The sequence below is a fragment of the Talpa occidentalis genome, unplaced genomic scaffold (assembly GCF_014898055.3).
Source record: "Talpa occidentalis isolate TD23 unplaced genomic scaffold, MPIMG_talOcc4v2.1 talOcc4.16, whole genome shotgun sequence".
Taxonomy (NCBI): Eukaryota; Metazoa; Chordata; class Mammalia; order Eulipotyphla; family Talpidae; genus Talpa; species Talpa occidentalis.
In genome coordinates this window covers 80,204,006-80,214,020 of record NW_023601653.1, presented here as the reverse complement: position 1 = coordinate 80,214,020, position 10,015 = coordinate 80,204,006, and the positions used below count along the sequence as shown (strand labels likewise).

The 10,015-nt window shown below is 52.6% G+C and overlaps 1 protein-coding gene across 5 annotated transcripts in view; it reads right to left on the bottom strand.

Annotated features, from left to right (window-relative positions):
* Positions 1-4,029: 4,029 nt before the first annotated feature.
* Positions 4,030-10,015, bottom strand: part of NCKAP1L (NCK associated protein 1 like) — a 97,996-nt gene continuing 92,010 nt past the window's right edge. For all 5 annotated transcript variants that reach the window (XM_037514913.2, XM_037514912.2, XM_054696686.1 and 2 more), the window contains 2 exons: positions 9,670-9,759; positions 4,030-5,452 (listed from right to left, as the gene is read on the bottom strand). In XM_037514913.2, coding sequence (XP_037370810.1) covers positions 5,321-5,452; positions 9,670-9,759 — 222 coding nt within the window. In that variant the 3' untranslated portion in view covers positions 4,030-5,320. The remainder of the gene's footprint in view (positions 5,453-9,669; positions 9,760-10,015) is intronic.

Sequence of the window (10,015 nt, the reverse complement as noted above, 5' to 3'; positions counted from 1 at the left end):
GGAGAGTCCTCCATCTGTCTGGGGGACCCGGGTGAACCCCCCCCTTGGAATCCAGCCCCAGACCCTCACACGTGCGGCCCCCTTTGAAGGGAGAAGTTGGGGTCTGCCCTGAATCCCACCGCTCTCCTCCGGCGCCCGCCCTGGGTCTTGCCGACAAGTCTCTCCCCAAGCCTGAGTTTCTAGGCGCATCCACCGGAACAGGCAGGGCACCTCTCTGGAACTCTCTGCAGCGCCGCAAGGGTCAGGAAATCACTCCTGATATCACATCTTGACCCCCCTGTCCCAGTTTATTGCCTCTTACTCTGTCTTCAGAATGAAATCTAATGGTTAAGAGCCCGGCACAAACCAGCCTCGCACTGAAACCTTTGTAGAACCAATGACCTGGCACTGAACTCAAGACTGCAAAGGGGCAAAGCCTCCTCCATTCAAATGAGTCCTCCCTGGGACTCCTGCCGGTCCTCCTCTCTCCTGAGGAGCGTTCTGCTCCCGGACGACCACCTGCTTTGGCACTGGGAAGCCCTATTTCAACAGAAAGTGGAGACGTGTTATTCACTAACTCCAGGATCCAAAACAGGTTACTAATCCAGGACCCCAGAATGTGGGCTTTAATTTCAAGAACTCTGAGGAAGGCAGGGGAGAGGAGTGGGGGGTGTTCAGGAGGAGGGATCAGCTCCATTCTAAATACCAGGTGGGGGCTCCCCCATCCTAGGCAACAATGAAGGGGCAGGGCAAAAACTCCCAAGCAGGCCAGGTCAGGCCTTCAGGCAGGATGGATTTATCAGCAGAAGCAGGTCCAGGAAGCGCAGAGGCAGGAGGAGAGGGCAGAGTCAGAGATGAAGGAGAAAACCTGGGGCCTGCCCCTCTGGCCCATCTTCCTCAGCACCCAACCTCCTTCCCCTCTCGCCGAAGGAACAGCCCCAGCCGAGACAGAGCTGCTCTGAGCACTGTGACAGACTCCTACACAACCAGCTCTCCAAACTTGAGAGCAATCCCCTACCTTATCAACTGAAAAAGAATGGGCTGGAAAGGACAAAAGAATTGCAAATTAAGATTAGAGCAAAAAGAGCTCTAATTAGGAAATTAGAATGAGAGCTAGAGAACTTCCCAAATTAGGTAGGTATTTTAACTAGAAGAGGAGGGAGACAGGAGACTTCTTCCCAGAGGGTCTCCACACAGTGCTCGCCCGCCCAGCGGCCTGTCCGTGGCCTGCCTTCCTCTTCCCCAGTCCCCGGTTCCTAATTTATTTTAAGAAAAGGAAAATTCATCAAAAGAAAGAAAAAGTTATGAAAGAGACTTTAGAGACCATCCAGTCTAACCCCCTTCACTTAACAGGGGGAAACAAGACCCAGAAAAATCCTGGTCCAGGGGGAGAAACGGACCGTGGTCAAGCCTCCTGCTCTTTTCTAGTGCGACCCTGCGGCTTTCTTTTTCTTCAGTCACCTGCCCTGGTTTTTTTGTTGTTTTTTTTTTTTTTTTTTTTTTTTTTTACTTCAACCTCATTCCTCTCATTGTGATCCAGCCCCACTTCTGCCTTACTCTGTCTCTGAAGAGATGTTTCAAAACACGGTACATCGGCTCCATTCATAGGAGCAAGAGAGGGCGCCTGTCTCCCTGTCTTTTCCTCTTGCCCCTGCTCCCACCTCCCCGAAGGCTGCTTCTGCTCCAGCTCATGCCTCCCTTTTCAACTTCGAACTGCCCCTCGCCCCTTGGACACACCGCTCCTCACTCCCCTAACCCCACAATCTCTTCCAACAAGCTTTGAGTTTGATGATCGAGACCAAAAATGATGCTTTGGCAGCGGTGACGGATGGATGTGATCTGCCTCCTACAGGAATGCTATTTAAAGGGGAGGCCTCACAAGCCTCTCCTTCCAAAGTGACAAGAGAAAAGCCTGCTCCTCAATCTCTCCAGAGCTGCAAACTCAGCTCAAGTTAACTTCTGACTTCCTCAGCCTGCACCCTGGCCTGCTGCTCCTGCTTCCTATTCAGGTGGGAGGGAGACTTGACAACTCACTGAGGTGTGGGGGCTGAGGGGGGGCTCATTTCATCTCCTTTGATGACAGGTACTTAAGAGGAGCGGGAGGCCCTGTGGGGGGACTGGAAGAACACTTCCCCCACCCCCAACCGCACGAGTGCATTTCAGCCATGTGCCATGCCGGCTTCTTCTCAAACTTTGTTGGAGAAGAACTGATAGAGTAAGGACCTAGGTGGGCCTCCCTGGTGGCGCAGCGGTTGAGTGCTGGGTTGCAAAGCTGCCCGCAGCCTCTGCAGCACCAGTTTGATCCCCGGCTGCTCCCCGGCCACCAGAGGAGGGTCCCACATGGCGCGCAGACCTCTCCTGCCGCCCGCTGCTCCCCTCAGCAGTGTACTTCGGTCCTTCTGCCTGTTCTGCTCCCCGCTCTGGCTCTGGTGAATTCTCTCACCTTCCTGCGCTTCTGACTGTACCCAGTGCTTGTAAAAATAAATAAAAATAAATCTTCGGGGAAAAAAAAAAAAGTGAGGACCTAGGACCAAGGAAGTCTTGTCCCTGCTTGGGACTTCCCTCCCTCCTGGGTCCTGATGATCAAACCACGCTTCCTCCCAGAGTGCCGAAGGGTACGGGCCCCAGCGAGGCTGTGCCTTGAGGCTGCCCTCATCTGCCCACGGGCCTGAACACCACCGGGAGGGAAGCAGTGTTTCCACTGCCCACAGGAAAGGGAGCTCCTGCGAGCCTCCCGCCCCGGGCCTGGTGGGAGGGATAATTCCTTCTCACTGCTGCAAACAAGTTAATGGAGATTTTAATGAAAACAGTGCGCTAATGAAAATGCTGAGGCTAGAACCTATTCTCTGCCTGCAAGACAAAACAATCAGGGGCAGAATTTCTCCCATAGTCCTCTCTCATTTCCTTTCAGGTCTAAATAAAGTGAGACCTGAGAACAGAAAGTGGTTCGGACTTGATGGTGTGGCCCGCTGTCAGGGGTCAGAGCCCAGCTGGCCGAGGAAGCTCGTGGCCTGAAATGCTGCGTTGTTTCCCGTGACTCTGTCCCTTCACCTTCACATAGTCACCTTTTTGTTTGCATTTTGATGAATTCCAAAATTTTGCAAAGGGAGAACAGATTTGTGTCGCCAGAGGTTATGGAAGGAGAGGGGGAAGTGGGCGTGGCTTTACGGAGGATCCAGTGGCAGTGGGGTTGTTTGGCATCTGGACAGCGGAGGCAAATGCTCGTGCCTACCTGTGACAAAGCAGTACAGGACTAGATTCACACACACCGGGAAACAAGGGTAAGTAAAACTGGGGAGACATGACGAAGATCAGAGGCTTATGTCAACATCCCCATGGTTATGACAGCACTGAGGGAGACTGGTACAGGCAGACAGGGGCCTTCTAGACAGTTTAGATAATGTGTGTAGAAGAGCTGGGGTACAGGCCAGAGTTGCAGGGGGTGAGAGGATTCTCCAGAGACAGAGTAGGGAGCAGAACAGGCGGATCTACTGAAATCCACTGCTGAGGGAAGCAGCAGGCGAGACAGGGGAGATCCATGGCTGGGGATCGAACTCAGGCCATAGTGGTGATGGTGCTAAGACCTAACCCTCTAGGCTACCAGGGAGGCCCCCCTCTGTCATTTCTTACAAGAGCTTATAGATTAACTATCTCAATAAATTTCATTTAGAATAAATAAGTCTGTCTACCCTCTTCTCCCCTCCAGCAACTTGCTGTCCTCCTAGTGGCTAAAAGGTCTCACATGCAGAGGGAAAAGTCTTCTGTCTCAAGAGTTGTTGTTCCGATACTTCTCAACCTTCTCTTCCCTATCAACTCTGCCCTCAGCCTCAATAAACCTGACCCTGCATCTCTCCTTAGAATATAAAGTCCTGTCCATAGCAAGGAAGCCAGCCTCTGAGGAATAAATACAGGAATCCTGTATTGCTTCCATCCTAGCAGACAGTTGTTGCTAAGAAAAACTAGTGCATTGATTATGGGCGCAAAGTTAAAGGATTGACTCTGCCTGGGTCTCTAGAAATAAAGATCAGACACACAAAATCCAAAGACGACTATCACATAGCTTTAATGTCGGCCAAATGGTTTTGCTGAAAATCAACTTCCTTCCAATTCGCTTCCCTTTCATTATGGAAGTACGGCCTTAACCCTCATTAATCAGCCGGCTGACTACATTTGCCCATGCCAGCCACTCCGGACCGGTGACGTGGATGAGCTGTTGCTCTGGTCCTCCCTGCAGTAGGTGCACAGAAGCCATGGGTGGAAGGCACTGTTCCCTCCACGGAGTTGACTAAACCCAGTTTTCTGCTATCTTGAATGCCCCAGGCTTTGTGACACTTGAAAATTCTAATTAGTGCAGAAAAGGGCTAAGTTGAAACAGCTTGAACCTCCCTCAAGTATACCCACTTTCAGGGCCTTATAACCTAATGAGCGCTATGAAATTTAAGATCTAGAAGAGAAATCCCTGCCTGGAGCAAGAGGTACCCAGGATGACAAAGGGATCTGGTTTAAATAAGTCCCTCCAGGAAGCAGGGGGAGCACCCCCAAATGGCTTGGAAGGGAAACCAGCATGACTCAGGGCCAGTTAGTTGTGATGTCACTTTAACTGCACCTAGACTGTCCCTGGGCTGTGGTAATGTCAAAGAAAAAGCAGGTGAGGTCAAGGTGAAAGAAATAAAGGAACTTCCTCCTAACCCACAGGGATGGGAGAGCACGGAGCGGGTGGGGGGAACCAGGCCCAGTGACAGTCTTTCCAGAGCCCCTCCTCACTGCCCCTGTGGGGCGCAGAGCTGGAGGCAGAGGCCCCGGGACTCCTAAATGGAGCCCCCATGAAAGAAAAGAGGGGTTCCGTCGCTCCCACGGTACAGTAGGAGCAGGCTGACCGTTCACTGAGCACATGGCGGGAGGAGGAGAGGAGATGGGGGCTCATGAATGTGGAGGAGACAGCGCAGCCCCAGCGGGAGGGGTGTAAGCTCATTACGGTTTAAAGTGATGACAGATCATCTCTGGCCGCCAGCGTCAGCCCCGAGTAGTGATGAAGGTCGGAGAGACCCATGCCAGTCCCAGTGCACGCTCTGGCCACCAGAGGGGAGAAAACAGACTTCTAAGTCACTTTTTTTTTTTTCATTGTGAAGAATTCCCACGTGGCCCCAATTCCCTGTTTCTAAGCTGTCCTCCATCCCCCCACCTCCCGCCCCACTTCCCCATGATTTCTCAGGCCTGGACTGTTCCTCTGTGTGCTTGTCATCCGCTCTGGCTCCCGACCCTGTCCCCAGTGACCCCACCCCATGAGAAAATGGCCACAGCGTCCAGGAGGGCCTGGGTTTAGGCAGATCCAGAGGCCCCATCAGTGGGTATTGGCTTGCATTCGTTGCAGGTAGAAGGCCCGGGACACCTCCCGATAGGCATTTCGGAGCAGGACGTAAGGGAAGCAGGACTCCAGCATGTCCAAGGTCAGGAAGGATGACTCCTCCACCACCTGGAAGAGAAGAGGCCGAGGGCTGAGGTCAGGCAGGACCTGCTTCCATGACACTGTTCTTCATTCAGTCCCCGGGTTCCTCAGAGTTACAAGCGAGCAGGGCTCCACGTCACACTCCCCTGTCCCCCCTCGCTGGGTTCAGCTCCAGGAAAGCAAGGTGGCCCCTTGCGCTCCATTTCAGCAGACCCTAAGCCCCTCCTGGGTGTTCTGTGTAGGGCTCAGAAGAAGACAGGGAAGAATTATTTCTCTGTTGGCAGAAAAACTCCCGTTCTCGCTCATGCCGGATGCTAAATCATCTGTGGGCGGGCAGCACAGATGCAGGTAGGGATGGCTAAAAGTGTCAGAGACAACACTGTGCAGAGAAGGAAACAATTGCTGCTGCAGGCCGAGAAAGGGGCCTGAAATCCACACGGGTCCCCTGGTCTCCTCTGTCTCCTCTCTCCCTCAGCACAGAGCTTGGGGAGCAGTAACGATGCTGCATAAAGGAGCAGGCATGATTAATTAGTTTAATTAGAAGCCTGTGTGCTGTGGTAATCCCAGCAGCCCCCACAGCCAAGCAGAAAGATAGATCAAGATGCTGGATAAGAATGAGGGGGTGGGGCTGGGGGTGGGGGGGGGGCGTATTCACAAGCCCAGCCCAGCCCAGCCCAGCGCTGGACAGAGGGTCCCCAGGCCTGAGGAAGGCACAGGGGACGTGTCCTTCAGTACTGAAAAACACCCCCTGGAGGGAGGACCCTCATGCTCCAGCGGGTCACGCGGCCGACCCTCCCCAGTGTGTCTGGTGTTTCAAGTCCTGAAAATTCAGTCAGAAAAGAGGATCTACCAAAACTATTATAACACGGTTCTCTCCCTGAGTCCTTTCAAATTTTAAAGCGTCTAAGAGCCTGCTGTTCTCCAACATGCACACACAACACACACAATGGGCTCAGGAGGGCAGGCGCTGCAGGCTGGCGGGTCGGAAGTCTCCCCTGGAAATGACAGCTCTAATCTTGGGTCCATAACAGAAAGAATGTCTTGCCAGGCAAGACTTTCAAACCTGAAGGCAGGAAAGAGATAAAATCTCTTTTCCAGGCTACTCCCCTCGGGTACAGGGAAATGAGTGATGGCTTCAAGATGAATGCACTGGCGCAAGACCTCCAATCCTTTGCTCCACTAGACACAGAAAATAACAGCTCCTCACTGGAGGACGTTCCCATAGTGGAAACAGCCCTGAGAGAAAGCCAAGAATCTTGGGTTCTGGTTCTTAATGTATCAGCCCATGTGTTTTGGGCCAGACTCTGCTGTCAGCTTTCGCACCCTCTCTGCATTTCCTTGCCTGTAAATTGTAAGGACTGGTCTGACTGCCAGGAGCTGGCCTGGCTCTGACGTCTAGGATCCCGTAAGTTTTGGAGAGCCATCTCCTCCCCCGAGTGCCCACCCCCAACAGCCAACACAGAAAGACCCCAGGGGGAGAAGTGCCTAGCCAGGATGTGGGGCTACATGAGTAGCCTCTTAACTCAGAATACAGCTCCTTCCCCTTCAGTCATTTCCAATTTCTCTGTGGAAACATTTGCATTTAAATTGCTTTTCAGCAGTTATTCCCTCTGTCTCCCCCTCCAGCAAAAAGCACCTGGTCCTGGTTCTGTTCCTATCACTCCACAGGCCTCATGGAGAAGTCACGGGGACAGTGATTTTTCCCACACTTTGGGGCAGTGTGGGGGGGGGGAGCCAGAGGGGGCGGCGGGGTGAGGCAGCAATAAAGAATCACCTCCAATCTCACAGAGGTGAACAGTGCCAGGGGAGATGCAGAGTCCTGCCTCAATCATCCAGGAGCTAGAGTGAGCAGCAGAGAGTTGGGGCTAATATTTGTTGAGCATCTACTATGTACTAGGCACATTCACATCTATGACCTCGTGAGTCCTAGCATGAGACAGTGTAAGGGTGATTGCCCACTTTTATGGATAAAGAATCAATTTCAGGGGCCTCCCCTGGTGGCACAGGCAGTTGAGTGCAGCGCTGTGAAGCTATCTGCAGCCTCTGCAGTGCAGGTTCGATTCCTGGCCAGCTGGCGAGATACCCACACGGCATGGCAGACCTCTCCTGTCTTGCCTGCTGCTCCCCTCAGCAGTGTATTTCAGTTAGTCTGCCTGTTCTGTTCCCCATTCTGTCTCTGGTGAGTCCTCTCACCCTCCCACACCTCTGGCCTGTACCCCAGTTCTTGTATGAATAAATCTTTTTTTTTTTTTAAAGATTTATTTATTTATACAAGACCCAGGGCACAGGCCAGAGGCACGGGAGGGTGAGAGGATTCACCAGAGACAGAGCGGGGAACAGAACAGGCAGACTGACGAAATACACTGCTGAGGGGAGCAGCGGGCAAGACAGGAGAGGTCTGTCATGCCATGTGGGACCCTCTCCGGCCAGCCAGGGATTGAACCGTCACTGCAGAGGCTGCAGACAGCTTCACAGCGCTGCACTCAACTGCCTGCGCCACCAGGGGAGGCCCATGAATAAATCAATCTTTAAAAAAAAAAAGAATCAAATCTCAGAAAGGTAACACACCATCAAAGACGGCTCCACTTAGCTCACCACCAGCATCAGCCTACACTCTGCTCTCTCACCCTGCTCTCTCACCCCTCGCTACACCCAACACACGGCCTCATGTCTGTTCTCTTCTCCATTGTAACCCTTAATCAGACCAACCTAGGCCTTTTTCTATCTAGAGAAACAGGTGCAGATGCCTCGGCATGCTTGCCCCTATTGTTTGCGGACCTAGGCCATGAGAACAAACATAAGCCCGCACAGCAAATCAGCCATTGTGTTCTGTCTCTCAGCTTCACAACACACCTTTTGAATTTCATGGGAGGCCAGGTATTAAGAATTCTTAGGCTCCTCTTAGAGTTCTGCCCTATGACCAGATTCAAGGAGAGAATCACTCTAGGCCCCTTCTCTTCCCAGCCCACTCTCAGGGATTTGGGACGCATGTAGTCTTCCTATTGTACATCTAAACTCCCGCCATATATTCCTGAGGCCCCAGAGGTGGATCCGCCATCCACACCATGGGCCTCAGGAGAATGGACTTGGAGAAGCAGCCCAGCACAAGCCCTAAAGTGGGCTGGAGCTGCTGAGCAGCGAATTCTGAAGACCTGGAAAATGTTTATGTGGGCTTTGAGGTGGCCCAGGCCCCAGATGGGAACAGCCATTCCCCATAGGCCAGCGGAGGGGCCAGAAACGGAGCCCCTCCCGTCCATCCATTCTGAGTGTGATACTAACTGGGAAAAGCAGACATTCAGAGCAAAAGAGTAAGCGAGTTGAAGAGGTAAACAGGGTCGAGGAAAGATTTTTTTTTTTTAAGTTAATTGAGTCAGAGTTACCAGAACTTTCTGCCAGAAGAGGGAAAAACCCTCAGCTTGGCAATTAAGCAGGGAGAGCAAGAACTGGCCCCTTCGTGGGCCCTCCAGCTCCCAGCCCCATAGCTTTGCAGGTAAAATCCCTCCCTCCTCAGCCCCTCCCCCTCCACCAGTTCAGCTTTGTGCTACTCAGGACCCTCTTCACAGTATGATTAAGGACAGGAAATAGGGGCCTCCCTGGTGGCGCAGGTGGTTGAGCGCAGGTGGTTGAGCGCAGCGCTGTGAAGCTGTCTGCAGCCACTACAGTGCCAGTTCGATCCCAGCTGCCCTCGGAGCAACTCCCATGGTGAGCAGACCTCTCCTGCCTCGCCCGCTGCTCCCCTCAGCAGTGTATTTCGTCAGTCTGCCTGTTCTGTTCCCCACTCTTTCTCTGGTGACTCCTCTCACCCTCCCACGCAGCTGGACTGTACCCCAGCTCTTGTATAAATAAAATAAATCTTAAAAAAAAAAAAAGGACAGGAAATACAGTGGTGGACATGATTAAGTAAACCAAACAAGGACTTCACAGAGAGTTAGGAAAGCAGACATGGTTCCCAGGCCCAGGCCAAGGACTTCGCAGGAATAGGGGCCTGGAGCTAGGGGTCAGGAAGGATCCGTCCCACAGAGAAGTCCTTGAAGACTCCACTCTGAGATTAGCGGCAAGAATGGAATGCAAGCCAGAATGTGAGGACTAGAACCGAGGACCAGGCAGAGTTAAGTTCTTGTTTTAACATTAAGTTAATATTTTGGGGAGATGACAATGCCTGCGATCCAAAACCCCCAAAGAGGAGTCTGCCTCGACCCTGGCCCTCCCCCCTCCCCCCAAACCAACATAAACCAGATACATACCAGGCGCATGAGCAGAGAAATGGATTCCCGATTTCTGGTTTTGAGCCTGTCAGTCTCCTGGCCCAGTTGCAGGAGGCTGACAGAGGCCACCTGTGAGGGGAGAATTTGTAAGGAAGCAGATTTCAGAAGGTCAGAGTAGGACAGCCTCAGGCTACAGGAAGTTAAGAAAAGATCAAGGAGAAATTGTTAGGAAGTGCTGGCATGCTCCTGAAGACTGGGGTGGAAAAGTGGCAACTCCCCTAGGTTTCAGAGACAAGCCTGGCCTGTAAACCAGTCAGTGCAGACAACTGGAGGGTGCCGCCGGTGAGGAGAGGACCTAGAACAAAGGCTACACAGGCTGGAGAGT